Here is a 17,311-nt window from a genome sequence, read left to right as displayed (position 1 = left end):
TGTTATTTGATACTAAAATGTGCTAAATTTATTTAAAAGTTTATATAATCTTGATTGTTTACAACCGTATAAGAATTTAAGGAAAGAAATTCTTTGAAAGTCCCTATGAATATTGTAATTTATTGGTTATTAATTATATGATTATATGATACTTGTATAATATATTAGTTATATAATACATTTAATACTACCTCCGTTTTTTTTAGTTGATACATTTTGACTTTGTGCACTATTCACATAACCTACTTTGAATTCATTTTATGATTTAGTTTTAAATAAATATATATTCATGTGGGATCTTGTTAGCTTTATTTCAATGTCTATTTTCCAAATATCAAAATTTCATAATTTTTGCTGATACGTAACTAAAGATATTCACATTTAAAAGTATGCGTTGGCAAACGTGTATAAATCAAATGTATCAACTAATAAAATTATTCCTAGATTATATCTTTTCCTCATATTTGTTAGATTACAATAATATAGTACTATACTTCCTCCGTTATTTAACTATTGCACCACTTATCTATTGAGACGGTTTCATAAATATTTCACAAATACTATTTTAGGAAACAAAAATTTTCTGTTCACACCATAAACCCCTTAATATAGCCTTATTTTGAACACTTATTCTTTAGTTTGTGTTTATATTACATGAACCAATCCATTCTAGCTTAGTGAACCAAACAACACCTTAGTGACATGCATGATTAGACTTTAACTAGTTTACATTAGTACATTGTATGTTTAGCTTTGAAATTATTTAAAACAAATTACTCCTTAACAAATTAGGTGTATAAGTGTATTCTCTGTGTGTCTATGAGATTATTCTAGATTAATTTCCTTATCAAGTTACAAAATGAACGCATCTGCCATCGTACTTCTCAAGTTCCTCTACAAGCTTGCATGATCATTTTCGTTGCTGTTTTACAATGCTCCAGTTTATTAAAGAAAAAAAAATCAAAATAATAACTAAAGAAATAAGCCAATTAATTTCCGCTATATTAGTACCGGTATTATATAATTTGTTATTTTAAAACACTCATATCATTTACAGTTAACATGGGAAGATGAGTATTAAATGGATGTGGATACACATGAGTAGAGGGACTGACGATAAATTTTGTTTTGTACCCAGTAGGGCTGAGATTAAAATGGGAAGGGGGTGGATGAGATATTAGGTGAGGATGGGAATGGGAGCACAACGTTCAGATTATCATCCGCTCCGCCCCATTGACATCCATAGGTTGCATACTCATATACAGGACAGCCAGCATGGCAATGAAGGTAGTTGGGCCGACTGTAGTCTAGCAAGTTTGCACCCTTTAATCTTGAAACCTGAACGCCAAAAGAAAAAAAAAAAAAAAAAAAAAAAAAAAAAACCTAATGTACCTAGCAAAACTCCACATAAATGTACCTGCCCATCCACAACATTAAGGCCACCAACTTACAAGGTAAAATATGAAGAGTAGAAACTCAGAGAGATACATGAATTTTTTCCTTCAATTATACTAAGAATCAATCTTTACAATGTTATCAGATGAAACAAAAACTAATCCAACCTCTCATTTACATGGAGTGCTCCAGTTTCCTCTATTCCTAAAGCAACAAGCATTGCTGTTATGCAACAACTAAGCTGCCAAAAATGCAAAATTTGCTGCGCATCTTACACTACAATGTCAGCAGAGGCTAACAGCTAATACTAGTATTTACCTAGCAGTAATAGTTTGCTTCTGAACTTCACTAGAAGTGAAGTGCAGTAAATGTCAGTTATGATAGCTAAATCATAGCTAAGCTTACATGCTGCCTACCACAGCTACAAGCATAGCTAAACTGGTAAACTACATGCGGTGAAAGCTAGCTGCAAGTATAGCTAAACTAGTTGCTGTGAGCTATAGCACAAGCAAAGCTGAAGGATAGTAGTAATAGTATTAGGATATGGGATCATCAGAAGATGATCGCCTGTGGCCATTGTCCTCCTTTCAACTCGTTCCCATCACTCTGAACTTGAAAGTGCACAAAACTCCCTTCCCATCTGGGCATACTCCATGGGTCATCTCATCGACATCAATGTACGCACCTTCTTTTCTCTTTCTGCCCTCTTGGCAGCAGGAGTCTTCTCTAGTTTCTTTCGATCCTCCAGCCAAACTTCCCTAACCTTTTCAATCGAATTTAGTAGTCTTTTCTGTGGGGTCATGAAATCAGAACCTGTCTTGTAGTTATCAGCATTCCCAGGTGTGATCTGCCATACTTTAGTGGCTGGTGAGGGTTGAGGCTTTACTGAAATGGTAGGGAGGGGCGTTTGGGAACCAATTTCTTGCTCGGTCTCAGCATTTGGTGCCGTTGCAGTCTCTGTATTAGTCTGTTCTTCAGTGGTTTGATTCAGCTCAGCTCTCCTCCTCTCAATGGCCTGTGTACATCAGGAACAATGGAGGTATTGGTTCACAGATGTAGCAGTAAAGATACTAATACATAACACAGCACCTGCTACTTCGAATAATCAAATAAAAATCAAAAAGTCTAGAACATACACAACTTGTTAACCTTGTACAACTAAATGCCTAATTACTTGAATGTGGCAAGCGAAAAAACTTGTCCAATGAGTGACATTCAAGCCACATTGCTCGTGACACTTAAAAGTAAGCATGACAGACCAAACATTTATCTTCAACTGATTTTTCTAGATTCCAATGTAAAGTTTAAAGTAAGCCACTCTTAAGTGTTGAACTATTAGCCGACATCAATTCAAATACATCCAAAATTGGCACATCATATCCTATAGTAACCATTCTATCCAAATGGTAGCAATTTGAATGATACAGTAAAAAGTTCTAGTGTTCCACTTTACTAATCACATATACTAATGTCCCACATAAATTAATTTCAATAAAGATATAACAACTAATTTTTCAGAATCAGCTTTAAATCCCATCATTTCAACATCATAGTTCATATAACAAAATGCAATCTAATCATACCTACATGTAACAATACTAACACACATTAAAAAAATCATCAGAAAAGATGTCGAATTACTTGAATATCATTAATTAAACCAAATTACACTGAAAAAGATTATACAATACATGGGTCAGAATCATTACCCTCACAATAGCAGTGATATCCCTTAAAGGGGTTCTTGGATACCATGAAGGCAACCTACTTCCCCTGCCTCGGGAACCGCCATAACGTCGTCCAGCCATCGTCCTTGGAGTTCTGTTTTCCTGGCCTGTCTGCAGTTGCCTCTGTGTATACCAGCCTCGCCCAATCCCAGCTCTTCGACCCGATACACTACCACCACCTGAAACATTTCGAGGCCCGTCTCCAGATAACCCAGTCCAAGTAAGCCCGGGTTGATCGACAATAAGATCAACTCTCCGGGCAGCTCCCCGGTACAGAGCAGATATATCCACATGTCTTGCTAATCTATCTCTTGATGGTGTAGGCATTTTTTTATGCTTGAATTCCTGAATTTTTTTCAATCCAAGCTGAAATTAATTACAATTAACAATCATTTGAAACATAATATGCAGGTTTATGTGAGCCAGGTTTATGATGAAATTCGAATCAATTAAGTGAGCCAAATTTGAAGAAATGAGAATTAAAGACACCAAGAATTGATTCGCACATTTCAATTCAGCAGATAAACCCCATTTCTTCAACAAATCAATTGAATTAAAAATGAAAATACTGAGCAATAATTCAAGATAACCCAGTTATTATTGAAAAGTTGGTTAAATTAATTAGAAACGCAGATGATCAGTAATGATTAAAGAATCAAAGCAATACTCACCTAGAAACAAATTGTATATTTTACCCCAAAATTTGGCCCATAAAATTGAAACCCAGATTAACAAAATAAGCTTAAAGAAACCAATAAATTCAAACAAATGTTTTTACAGAAATTTGAGCTCAGATAAATAATTATTGGTTAGAAATGCCCAAATAAATTTTCGACGTAAAATGCTAAAAATCTCAAAGCGACGAATAAACTAACAAATTGAAAACCCAGATAAAAAGAAAAAAAACTCACCAATTTCAACAAATGCATTTGACATACACTCAAACCCAGATGAAAATCACAATCATCATCAATTAAAACGCAAAAAAAAATGACATGCCCAGATAAATTATCAACAAAAAAGCTTCGAATTAAACCGAAAACCCAGTAATATAAATAAAAATTGTCGATTAAATATACAAAACGAGACATACCCAATGAAATTCCTCCAGAAAATAAGAATTAGAACTGAAATTTTTGAGGAGGAGATGAAGAAGAAGGGAGAGAAAACTGAGTTGAGCAAAAGGGTAGAGAGAGAAAGTAGGAGAGAGAAAATGGCGAAGTTCAAAATGAGGAAGAGAAGCAGCTTTTATGGTGAAGGGTTTTGTAAATTTGCAGACAATTTTTTCATTTTTTTAATTTTTCTTGAAATTTTGAAATTGTGAGCGGGATTCTGAGATAATTTTGAATGGTAGTGAAAAGACGGAAATACCCTTGGTAGTTTGAATGAAACGGAGTTGGATTGAAGGGTATTTTTGGAATATTGGGATTGGGTCAGAACACGTTTGACCCATTATGGGTATAAATGTAATTTGAAAAGGACAAGTGGGGGAGTGATATAAGGAACATTTAGTCAACTTTAATTGGATTTAAATTTTAAAAAGGAGATATAAATATGGGTGGATTAATGCATAAGATATTACTCGTGTGATACAATTGTGAGTGGTCACAGCCTTAAGAGGGGTACACCCAGTGTTGGAGCGTATCATGATTTATGAATGAATGAATATTCAAGATTATACATTTATACTATATCTAATTATCTATATTGATTTTTATATTGGCACTGTCGTCACTCTTGTATCCTGTGATGTGCTCCTTTTTTTGAATTCTTCCTTCTTCATTCAGATTTGAATTATTTTTTGGTTGGATCGGATACAAGTCATACAATCAATATGATACGATATATTCGTGGATTGTTCGAAGTTAACCCGATTACGATATGGCAATAAATTAGCACAAATCGTAGTATATTATTAATTTTTTAGTGGGTTGCGGTTTGATTTTTCTATCCCAACCCACTTCAACCCACCCCAATCTAACTTGGCATATCCCGATCCACGACCCATCTAACCTGCTGACTAGGGTTGTGTAAAAATATTTGATCTAGTTGATTCGATCTCAAAATTTGACGATCAGATTCGAAATTTTGGTTATCCAATCTAGTTTTTAGGTTTTGGATATTTCAAATTAGATTTCGAAAAAAATCAAATTTTCGAATTGGACGTGGATCGCCTTTTTCAGAAAATTCTATGCCCCAATCGAGAAAATGATCAAATAATCTGATCCAGATATATTTTCTGATTTGAAAAGTCAGATTGAATTGGCAGATATCCACAATTGCACAACCCTTCCACTGACTCACCCAATATATTGAAAGTTCATTAATGCTCGTACATTAGACTTAACAATCACTTGGCATTCCAAAAGAATCAAATTATGGACAACTCAACTTACCTATAACACAGCTCAACTTGAACCATAGCGAGTGCTTGTTTTGGATCACCCAATCCCCAACCAAAACCCACCCTAACATAGCCTTGGAGTGCTCGAATCACCTTGCTGGTTAGAATTGTTGTCTATATGGTTTAGTCTTAGATGGTATGAATTTTTCACGTATGATCTAGCGTGTTTTGTATTTTTTTTTTATTTGGTTAAGTTTCGATATTAATAAAATTAGTACATTAACAAGAATAAAATGATGAAGAAAAGCCTAATTGACACATTTTCTGTTTTTAATCATCCTTACCTTTTCTATCAAAGCAACACTCATACAGTCATACTCATTTTAGTCTTAACTTTCTTATTTTCTTAAATTTTTGTTAATATGGTTTTGGCAATTAAATTAGGACAAATGAAGTAAAAATTTAAGCTCTTGCTTGGTACACCAGTTAACAATTACTCGTATATAAATTTGTTTTTAGATTTTAGATACATTATTGTGAATCCAGCAAATTTGCTTATAGTATGTAATCTAACATATTGTTGTTCGATATATACATGGTAAACTTTACAAATAGCTAAATGAGATAAACAAAAAAGAACAAATAAAGAATTAAAAACGAGTACAATATAAATTCTCCTTTCAATAATGTTCAATCTTCATCCCAATTAGTATTTTGTTCAATGTCATTGTTATGACGACCTTCAACCTTCAAAAATTCACAACATATTTATGTACTCCATTTGAAGCTAACATGTACGAGTACAACTTTCTACGGAGTAAAATATTTCACAACAGTGTCCCTATAATATGATTTTACTTGAATACCCTTTAATTGAACCAAATTTTCAGTCTTTTTATTATGTACCACTTCATCCTATTGATCAATACAGACTTACAGAGTAATCTTTTAACAAATCTGTTACTTTCGCTCTTCCCTTGTCGTTCTTTTCCCCTCCCTCTGCACTAATTCTTTCTCCAAATTCTCTCTTCATTTTTCCAAGTTCAAGTACAACCCTTCTTCTCTTTTCATAAAGGACATCAATCTTTCATTTGGCATAGAAGGATGACAAATGGTACATGTCCTACAAAAACAAAAGTATAATACTCCTAGATATAAATATACGGATTAAATAACTTTCTTTACTTGTATTAGTTATCTGGAGGATGACATATACATAATGAACATTTTCTATATTGCTTTCCTGTCGACGTGGAAATTATACCATAAAGACAAAACATAAAGAAATAAGAATTATAATTCACAATCATATAAGAATGGTGGCAGAATGCAAATAATAACTATAGCTAGTTTTGCTGTTTGTAGAAACCTCATGCAACGAGTTGGTAATAATGTTAATCATGGTTTTTTCACCATACCGGGAGAGAGAGGAGAGGTCCATTCTTGGAAGTCATGAAGGCTTCCTGTAAAATCAGTGAAGAGGCCATCCTTCCCCATCTTGTTTATCCAGAAGTCAAATTCAATATAAGGATCTTGATGAAAGTCGAAATGAATGTATTGGTACTCATTCCGAAAGGTATAAGGATGTACCTGGATGTAACAATGGGAAACAACTTAGAATAAAGTCCTTTGGATAACTCAGTCTAAGTGATTAGTTATAGATGTTCAGGACTAAAAAACGAATAGCTACTTTCAGAAACTAAAATACAAGTACTTTTGTACAGTATAGTTTCAGACAATGTATAATTTGGTTACAGGTTTTAAACTGTATGTTTACAAATCAGTCCAACAAGTCAACAGTCTATATTTACCATAGCTAAAAGGGACTCATGTGTTCATTTATATCAGTCAATTTTGAAAATTCTTTCATCACATTAATAATATGTTAGACAGCATGAAGGTACATGCTCATGCCAAAAGCTACAGGACATGCAAATTTGGATGTGGAGAATCGAAAAAAGGATTACACACCTGAAGATCGTGAGCATGTGCTCTGGCAACCAGATCAGATGGGGGTTGTAGATGATTGTTTACTGCTGGAACCACCGTATCCTTCCCTGGCCCAATACCAACAGCGTACTTTTTGATGTAGTCAAAGTAGGCATCTGAAGTGACTTCCAAGTAAGTCTGCAAATCATCAATTACATTTTGAGTACCAATCAGAAAATGAACATCGTGCATGCAGTGTTTCACAATGCAAGCAGCAGAAAAGCAACACAAACCACTTTCTACTAACTACAGAATTGATGAAAAGGAATTCACAGCAGCAACTAAGTGTCTTGTACAAAGGCCTAGTTCAGTTCACCTTAAAATAATAATATTAAGTAAAAATAAGTTCAGTTCAGTAAAAATAAGTTCAGTTCAGTAAAATTCAGTAACTTTAAAGAAGAAATATAATAGAAAATCAGTAAAAATAATTTCAGTTCAGCAAAAATAATTTCAGTTTAGTAAAATTAATTTAAGTTCAATAAAATTAATTTAAGTTCAGCAAAAATAATTTCAGTTCAGTAAAAATAATTTCAGTTCAGTATAAATAATTTCAATTCAGCAAAAATTAGGTGAAGTGAACGGGACCAAAGTTTGTTGTGTGATTTAACTTGGCAGTTCATTATATTACAAGACCCTATGATCAGGTACCTGTCCTAGGAAGTGCATTTCCAGTCTGTATAATACAATAGGAAATTTTTCATTCTTCAAGATCTACTGACAGGCAATTACCCGACTGATTGGTATCTCCCAAAATAAAGATAGTGAAATTGTAATCCAGGTAATCTAAAATCCTGGCAATATACCTTGTGATTTCTTGAATGACATTTATAATATCATACATCACTTTTCCTGTTCAGCATTTACAGTACAATTCTAATAAGCAGAGCTCTAGAAGGATCTTGACAAATGCTTTATGTCATCTAACAAGCTAGAATATCCTGGTAAACATAAGCAAGTTATCCCCCACCAACAAAAGAGTTAAAAAAATGGAAAGAAGGATTTTTAACCTGGTTAGTATCTTCTGTTCTCCAAGCTGTGTCACCAATCAGAAAGATTTTGGGCAAATCTGTCTTATTTGATAAGCAGACAAGCGATGATGGAGCAAATGATTGAATGAAACAAGGCTGTTTTAGCCAATCTTTCGATAAATATGAACCACTGTAGCCATAGTTCTTCAGAGTGTCCACAAAAACATCCTCAAACTTCTTCCCATTTGGCCATTTCACCTGCAGAAAGCAAATTCATTAGTATAAAATTTTAGGCAAAGGTAAATATTAGTATAATGAATTCAGAGGTTAGAACACGTCAGAATATGTATAAAATTTTGCTCAACGATACCTCAGAAGAAATTTAACATCCATATTAAAATCATTAACCCTTTACTTAATTCAATCAAGAGGCATTGAATATGGTTGGACATCATCCTGATTCCTGGTTGCTAGATATCAACACCACAACATAGCTCAACATTCAATATACAGTCAAATTCAATCTCACCACTTCTAAGCGGCATACTGTACAAAAGGGCTGTAATTGGTTTCCCAAACAAAAGCCTTTTCTATTTCTTTTTTAATGTCGTTTGGAATTCTTTGATCTGAGGCATCTGATAGGTGACAATTTAAAGAAATTCTAGCAGTGTAGTGAGTTCCCTACTTCCCTCAGCTCTCAATCTGATTCCTCATCAAATGGAGATTCAATGAGGCAATAACATAGGCCCAGAGAGACTGTAAAGATGGACAAAGAGGACAACAAAAGGCTATTTCCCTGCCAAGTTGCTTTTCAAAAGGTCAAATTGTTTTCCAAATTACAGCTAACCAAGCTAAAGAAAAGAGAAGCCTGTGAAACGAATTTTAGGGACTAATGTCAAAGCACAAAGCTCCCGAGTCCTGCCGAAGCACACAATCGATTTCTTTGAAGTCCTGAATTACTTTCAATGATTTTTACTGTAGAACAGGGTATCTGACTACAAATAGTAAAAAGCCATTTTCTCCCTAAGAGGATTGTTCAATACACAGACTTGCTTGCATCTTAGATTTACAAAAAGGTCTCAGCTCACTAAATGATCACTTCCCTCTCCGCTACACTAGGTAAATGGAAATATCTTACAACCATTCCAATCTCATCAGTCACACTAATGCATATTTACCAAAGAGAAATAAATAGTACAAAGGGATAATAGGAAGACATGACTAAATGAGCATAATAAGGACCTCTAACAAATAGCTCGTATAATTTATTGTTGAACAATTTTGACTTTTAATAAAGCTATCAAATGCCAGGCCCAAAAGGCACTTCTAGTTTTATCCCTTAAGGAGACCTTCAAATAGTAAGAGCAAAAATCTGAACCTCACAGCCAACCAAATAAGAGAGCCTACTGTAAATATGTGAGTACTTTACATGAGTGTGGTGACACAAATATTGATTTAAATGGAAATATAGGGAAATTATTATTTGGAAGTATCACACTCCTTTAGCCCGGGTAGTTTAAGAGCTCCTTCCTAAGCATTTGGGTAATGTTGTTGTTGTTGTTGTTTATGGCATTATCATTGAGCCCCTTGAATATATGATCAATTTATTAGTTTTTATACCATAGTCCAAATTCCATACACAAACATGAAAGTTTGAAGATTGGAAAACAAACGTCCCTAAACATCTCCAAATCATTGGAAAATAACAAAATCAAATCATACTCATACTGTCATACTGAAAATGATAAACAAAATCTCCTCCTACTCAATCCATCAAGTACAAACATTCTTTTCTCCCTTCAAAATCCCAGAACTCAAAGCATCCACCAAGATATCTTTAAGATTAGCAGGGTTTTTATGCGCATTTACAGATGACCACTATGTATGCAGCACAGCTACACAGGTGTAGCAATTGACAAAGGAAACAAGATTTTCAATTTTCAATTAATTAAATTTTGTACAGGAGAAACTTACATGTTTGTTTATGAATATGGGATCTTTTATCTCTGGATATATACCGACAACTCTGGAAGCGTTGAGAGCAATAGAGATGTACTCTTCAAAAGTAATAATAGGAAACTTTCCTGTATTACATAGAGTCAAAGAATATATGTTATAAATAATATGAAAGAAAGACAGACAGATAATTCAATAAAAAAGCAAAGGCAAATCTCTGGAACACAAATACTTGAAACATCATTAGAGAAACTATAATACCAAACTCACCATTGTATTGTTGGTCCCTGAATGAGAACCTTTGCTTAGCTCTCAAAGTTTGAAGTTCCTTCCACGTAAAATCAACTGCATACAAAAAGATGTCAAGTCAGAAGAACAGTAATTTATGATTCAAGATCATATTATTTCTTAAAATGCAGTGCATGACGTGAACCACGTGAATAAGAAAATCTGAGGGTGGCAGAGTATCACACCAATGAAAAAGCCAGTAACATTACGTCCTTGGACCTCATAGGTCCTTTTGCGGTCTGCAAACTCCTGGTGCTCGACAATATCTGTCGTAGCATCTAAAATTACATCATGGTGACATATAAGTACACCATCTTTGGAAGATAGAATGTCTGTTTCTATGAAGTCTGCACCTTCTTTTATAGACCTCTGCCAAAAATAGACAACTGTTAGCTTCTGCTTTACTCATTGCTATAAACAGTCTAAAGTACAAGGTAGCACAATCTACAAGATGGAAAACATACTGACGTTTGAAGGGTATGAAGATTTCCAAGAATCTGGATGATGTGAGATCTTTGAAATTATCACTTCAATTTCATAATAGTACATCAGAATTCATTGACGAGTAGGTTTATAGAGTATCATAACTTTTTGATGTGAAAATGAGAATTTGAACACACAAGTGAGAATCTAATGTTAAAGAACTCTAATTGCACTAGTTCAAAGACTTTGCAGTGACATTTAGGTTTATACTAAAGGAGTAATAGGTAATTGATTACTACTAAAACAATGCTGCACCTTGCTAAAAGGGAATCACAAATTGTGACAACTAGATAACTGTATGGTTATACAAGCACATCACTTCTTGAAACTATTCTAGCACTTATCCAAGTTTTATAATCAGTTATACAATATGAGAAGACAAATAGATGAGATTTGTTCCCTAGAACCATAAAGGTTGGACACACCAGATATGCAGCTGCAGTTTCCTCGGGGAATTCTCCATTAGAACCTCGATGTGCAAGGTTGTATGGACGTGAAGTCTGCAAAGGCTGCTTTGGAGTCTTATGTTCTATGCTAGGAAACAGATATGTACGTCTAGCACTACAGCAAACAAAGAGTAGCGGAAGAGTAAACAGGATGGTACCTGCCAATTTTGAGACAGGAGTGACTCATAAATTCTATACCCCCTCAGTTTCAAACAAATGTTATTTACCACTATTTAACTACAAACAAAAAAACTTTTGATACAAAAATAGGTAAACCAAAAGCGTATGAAACTAGCCTTTTAGAACGTTGTAAAATGTAGAACTATAAACTTTTGGAGAGGCACAATACTTTTAAAGTTTAGATGTTTAAAGCAAGCTAGTTTGAGTAAGAAAAGTTAGAAGTGAGATTAACAATGACACTGAGCAAGTGTTACCTATTAAAAGAATAACATGTACCATAAATTTGGCCACGAGGCACAGAATCAGAAGGTCTAGGTAGACCTGGAAAGACTGATCTGACTTAAGCTACTCAACATAAAATTGACCAGCCATAACCGAGCTCGAAACGTATCACTCAGTCACTGACCACTCCAATATGACAAACCGAATTGACTTGAACCAAATGACTCATATACCATTTCTAGAACTAAACTATGAAACTTCGGAGTTCACTTCGGACACCTTATCATAGCACTGATATTATGTTGATTATGTCTAGAGACCTATGAGACTCAAATATCGTGGTCCTAATATAAATGCTTAATGCTACATTCTCAATTCTAACCTTAATCAATGAGTCAATTCCATTAAAAAAGCCTTCCAGAAAAATAATTGCATTTTTCCACAAAGAAATTTCAAAATATAATCTAATCTAATAAACCAATTCCCTTTCACTTGTACCGATAATTCCCTGCCACTTTGGTAACCTTTCTGTACATCACTGTTAATTAGAAATGTTCTAATCTTCTTCAATATCATTAATTTATTAAAAACCCTAAAAATTACCTGAAACTAATTGGTTGACATACTTCAATTATCATCAATTCATCACCAATATTTGTATTATCTATTTCGAACATGACAAAATTGTACATTCTTGACATAAAAATCTCCAACACAAATTAATTAGACCAAATATTAATACAAATAACAATCTACCAATTCCATTAACAAACCCCCATTTTCCGAATAGGAGAATTTAACTATTGCTCATCATTCTACGACATTGGCATGTCTGAAAACCCAAATTAAACCAATAAAAATAAAAAAAAAATTAACAAAAAAAAACTACAACTTTCTTTTATAGAATGATCGAAAGTCAAAAGCTAAAGAAATTTTTTTTAAGCAGCTGATTGATAATTGAAAAAAGTCAAAGTTTGTCTTTGTTGTTGGTGTTAGTACTTACATAGCGAAGTCATGGCATTGGCAAACTCTAAACCTCCAAAGGTTGAGCTACGACGCCGGAACTTGATTTGGGGTGTGTGCCAGACTGCCAGCACTCTGAAACTGTGACTAAATCATTCTGGTCGTACTGTAGTTACATCGGTATCTACTTTGGAGTTTGGACCATTTGGTCTGCAGTCTGCACTAGGCCAATTTTGACTTGAGATTGAATTTGGAAGTTGGTGTTGTTTGGTTCTTTACTCCTCTCTGCGTTTCATATTAAATACAACACTTTCTATCTTCGGCCGTTTTATAATAATTACAACACTTCTATTTTTGATAAGGATTTGCCATTATTTTATAATTTCAAGTGGTTAGAGCATCCTTCCCCATTCTAGGAGATTCTAGGATCGATTCTCATCACTCGCCGTTATGGCTCTTTAAACACCAAAAAAAAAACAAAAAAAAAATTATAATAAAATAAAAATCCACTTTCACAAATATTTTATTATTCTCTTTTCTACCAATCCCACTAATACTACTTTTTAATTATTTTTCTCTCATACAAACAATACTTTATATTATAAAAAATCCTCTTTTGAGCCCCACCCTATTAATTTTTTTTTAAACTTTGTGAACACCTTAGTGTTGCATTTAATATGAAACGGATGGAATACTAAGTTAATTTTGACTTGAGATTAAATTTGGAGATTGGTATTGTTTAAATAAACAAGTTAAGATAAGAGGAAGGTTAGTTTATCTATGAACAAATTTTGTTTAACAAAATAACAAATACCAAATCGTAAATAAATCAAAGAATAAGTGATCTTTGTTATGGATCATTTTGTACAATCAAAGTAGCAACCGACTTAAGAATAATTCAACCAAGCACTTTGTTGGTTGGGGTGATTTCAACAATATTCTGAACCTAGAAGACAAGATTGGTTCTCCTTACACCCTTACTGAAGTTGAGCAGTTTCAGACTTGCCTGAGCACCTCTGAGTTGACTGATTTTAAAATGGGGGGGGGGGGTTCTATTCCTGGAATAACAACCAACAGGGAAGTGACAGGGTTTGCTCCAGAATTGACAGGTTATTGGTAACCTTTGCTTGTTTGGATGTTTTTATGAATGCTCAAGCTGTCTTCCTTCCAGAAGGCATTATGGATCATAGTCCATGTTGTGTCAGCTTGATGGAGGATTCTGGTAATGTCAGGAAGCCGTTTAGATTTTTAAATATGTGGGCCAGCGCTGCAGACTTCTTAAACAAAGTTGAAACAGCTTGGAATGTTGATGTCCATGGGTCTGATATGTTCCAATTGGTAAAGAAATTGCAAAGTGTAAAAGGCTCCTTGAAGCAACTTAATACTTCCTGTTTTTCCTCAGTTGAATCTGATGATCTGAGAGCTGCTGCCGAGTTAGAAAAGATCCAAAAACTGCTGCAAAATGATCCTTTAAATGAGGAATTGATTAGCATGGAAAATGTTTGTAGAGATCAGTATGTTAAAGCTCACTCAGTGAAGTTTAATTTTCTTCAGCAAAAGGCCAAGCTCCATTGGTTGAGGGAGGGTGACATGAACTCAAGTTACTTTCATGCTTGTATTAGGAGCAGGAGGTCTCATAGTAGAATTTGTAGTATCCAGGATGGTGCTGGGAACATATTACTGGACCCCTCCTTGATTGCAGACACATTTGTCAAATATTACACAGGGTTACTTGGTACTCATATGGTAGCCAGCAAGAAGATTCATCCTAATGTTATTAGTGAAGGGCCTATTCTTACTGCTGCTCAAGGGACTGGTATCTGCAGACCTATCTCCTTGGAGGATGTGAAAACTGCTCTATGGAGCATTGATGAGGGCAAAGCTCCGGGTCCTGATGGTTTCTCAAGCCTCTTCTTTAAAGCTTCCTGGGATATCATTCAAGCTGATCTATGTAAAGCAGCGTTATCTTTCTTTGAGCAGGGCAAGCTTTTGAAGCAAGTAAGTGCCACTTCTTTGACGTTGATCCCCAAGGTGGAGCATGCTACCTTAGTTACTCAATACAGACCCATCTATAAATCATTTCTAAAATGATTTGCTCAAGATTGAAGGAGGTTTTGCCTAGTCTAATTGATGAGGTCCAGGGCGCTTTTATAGTTGGTAGGTCCATTCTTGATAATATCCTTGTTTGTCAAGACATGTTGAAGGATTATAATAATAAAAGAAGAGCTCCTAGATGCACCATTAAGGTGGACCTTAGGAAGGCGTATGACTCTGTCCATTGGAGTTTTATTGAAGATATGATGTTGGCTCTTGGCTTCCCTGTTCAGTTTGTTGCTTGGGTGATGGAGTGTGTTTCCACTCCGTCTTATTCCATATTCATTAATGGGGGGCTTCATGGTTTTTTTAAGGGCAAAAGAGGGGTCAGACAGGGAGACCCCATGTCTCCCCTCCTGTTTGCTATTGTGATGGAGTATTTGACTAGGCTTTTGAAGAAAGTGAGCAAGCTCCACAGGTTCAAGTTTCATTCTAGATGCAAACAGTTGCACTTAAACCATCTTATATTTGCTGATGACTTAATGCTCTTCTCTTATGGGGATAAGAATTCAGTGAATTATCTCATTCAAGCCCTTAGAAGATTTGAAGCTATTTCTGGTCTTCAAGCCAACACAGATAAAACAACTGTGTATTTTGGGAAGGTTGCTGATCAGGTGAAAGAGGATATTCTTGCTAGTTCTGGGTTTTTTATTGGTTCTACTCCCTTGAAGTATTTAGGGGTGCCTCTAAATGCTACTTGAGAACTTATGATTTTGATTGTTTGGTGGATCAAATGTTGAAAAGAATAACTTGCTGGTCTAGTAGGAACCTGTCCTACTCAGCTAGAATTGTTCTTATCAATTCTGTCCTGATGAGCTTGCATACTTATTGAGCTCAGTGTATTCTTCTCCCGAAAACTGTTATTGATCGTATTAATCAGCTGTGCAGGACCTTTCTTTGAGGATGAAATGCTGTGCTTTCTAGGGCCCCCCCCATCTCTTGGAGTTGGTTCTGTAAACCTAAAAGGTTTGGTGGTCTTAGGGTTAGAGATTGTGCAGCTTGGAATAGGGCGGCCCTTGGTAAGTATGTGTGGAAGGTGGCTGTCAAAGAAGACACCCTGTGGGTTAGATGGGTTCATAGTGTGTATCTCAAAGACCAAGATTGGTGGAGCTACACTCCTAAGAAGGGAGATGGCTGGGCTTGGAAGAAAGTTTATTCTGTTAAGGAAGAGATTAAGCCTGGTTTGAGGCTGGTAAGTGGCAGGAGGCCCCTTAAAATTGCTAATACTTACAAGTGGATGCAGGGTGCTCATCCTAAAGTAAGCTGGGACACGTGGATTTGGAATAAATATAATATTCCAAAACATTCTTTTATTGCTTGGCTGGCTATCATGAATAGACTCAGAACCAGAGATAAAATGAAGCAGTATGAGGTGTGTGATGCGGATACCTGCCTGTTATGTGGTGTAGCTAGTGAAACCCATTCCCATCTGTTTTTTGACTGTCCATATAGCAAAAGATGTCTGTCAGCTGTAAGTGCTTGGATTAAAATCAAGGAAAGACATTTTAATATCACTATAACATGGCAACACTGGAAAAGAAGTATTAAAGATGAGGTGAAACAGAGGATCAGACTGGCGGTTCTAACTACTAGTGTTTATCACATCTAGACGGCCAGGAATAAGGCCAACTGGGATAAGGCTGTAATTCATCCTGTTAGACTCTATCACAGTATTTGCAGGGAAGTAATGGATAGGTGTCATTAACTCATTAATTGTAATAGAGGTGATCTCATTGTAAATGGTTGTTTCAGCTCAAAAGTTGTATTCCTCCATAGTTTTATTTGTTTTGTTGGTTTGGTTAGGTTTGATCCTTGTTGATAGTTGAAAATGTGAAGAGGAGTTTGGTTGCCTATTGGCAGTGTAGTTGTGGTTTGAGGGCTTGCCCTCCTTCTTTGGTAATAAAATCCTTACTTACCAAAAAAAAAAAAAAAAAAAGGTATCACACGGTCAAAATGCTTAGAGAGTACGAAAGAAGACTAAGTTGGTTCCTATAATTAAAGAACCATACTATTGTAATGGTATAGCAAATTGTCATGAAAAATGTCTTCGTCACGACTAGCATTGCGACCGACACTCCTACTAGTGTCACAACCATCATGGAAACAATCGTCGCTGATCCTTGACCACAATCGTGGCTTAATAGGTCCGCGAATGACATTGCAATCAATGTCGTCACTAACACTGACACTGATGATCGACACCCAAACGTTCGACGCCACTAGACTAGCCAAAGAGAGTGGAACAAGTCAAAATTG

General features: G+C 35.2%; 2 protein-coding genes across 4 annotated transcripts; both read right to left on the bottom strand.

Annotated features, from left to right (window-relative positions):
- Positions 1-1,485: 1,485 nt before the first annotated feature.
- LOC110726332 (protein POLYCHOME-like) lies at positions 1,486-4,821 on the bottom strand. Of its 2 annotated transcripts, none has more exons than XM_021905793.1 (3): positions 4,216-4,821; positions 3,105-3,488; positions 1,486-2,410 (listed from the first exon to the last, which is right to left on the bottom strand). In XM_021905793.1, exons 2-3 carry the CDS (start codon positions 3,447-3,449, stop codon positions 2,054-2,056), a joined length of 702 nt encoding a protein of 233 aa, XP_021761485.1. In that variant the 5' UTR covers positions 3,450-3,488; positions 4,216-4,821; the 3' UTR covers positions 1,486-2,053. The 2 variants fall into 2 exon arrangements, with proteins under 2 accessions (XP_021761485.1, XP_021761484.1); XM_021905792.1 differs by having other exon boundaries at positions 3,105-3,467; positions 4,216-4,816.
- Positions 4,822-6,082: 1,261 nt separating this feature from the next.
- Positions 6,083-13,583, bottom strand: LOC110726331 (glycerophosphodiester phosphodiesterase GDPD6-like). Of its 2 annotated transcripts, none has more exons than XM_021905791.1 (9): positions 13,002-13,583; positions 11,136-11,194; positions 10,853-11,036; positions 10,650-10,724; positions 10,398-10,507; positions 8,463-8,681; positions 7,438-7,593; positions 6,885-7,056; positions 6,083-6,589 (listed from the first exon to the last, which is right to left on the bottom strand). In XM_021905791.1, the coding sequence occupies exons 1-9, from the start codon at positions 13,012-13,014 to the stop codon at positions 6,546-6,548; spliced, it is 1,032 nt and encodes a 343-aa protein (XP_021761483.1). In that variant the 5' UTR covers positions 13,015-13,583; the 3' UTR covers positions 6,083-6,545. The 2 variants fall into 2 exon arrangements, with proteins under 2 accessions (XP_021761483.1, XP_021761482.1); XM_021905790.1 differs by lacking the exon at positions 11,136-11,194 and adding an exon at positions 11,576-11,754 and having other exon boundaries at positions 6,093-6,589.
- Positions 13,584-17,311: the final 3,728 nt, after the last annotated feature.

This window comes from Chenopodium quinoa, unplaced genomic scaffold (assembly GCF_001683475.1).
Source record: "Chenopodium quinoa cultivar QQ74 unplaced genomic scaffold, ASM168347v1, whole genome shotgun sequence".
In the NCBI taxonomy this organism is placed as follows: domain Eukaryota; kingdom Viridiplantae; phylum Streptophyta; class Magnoliopsida; order Caryophyllales; family Amaranthaceae; genus Chenopodium; species Chenopodium quinoa.
The sequence above is the reverse complement of the archived record's forward strand: the minus strand, read 5'-3'. Positions and strand labels throughout refer to the sequence as shown.

Coding starts and splice junctions, on each gene's coding strand:
- LOC110726332 (XM_021905793.1), bottom strand. CDS start 3,449: ATGCCTACACCATCAAGAGATAGATTAGCAAGACATGTGGATATATCT. Junction 2,411..3,104: donor ATATCACTGCTATTGTGAGG/GTAATGATTCTG, acceptor TGATGTACACAG/GCCATTGAGAGGAGGAGAGC.
- LOC110726331 (XM_021905790.1), bottom strand. Junction 10,725..10,852: donor TGTTACTGGCTTTTTCATTG/GTGTGATACTCT, acceptor TTTTGTATGCAG/TTGATTTTACGTGGAAGGAA. Junction 7,057..7,437: donor CACATGCTCACGATCTTCAG/GTGTGTAATCCT, acceptor TGTTACATCCAG/GTACATCCTTATACCTTTCG.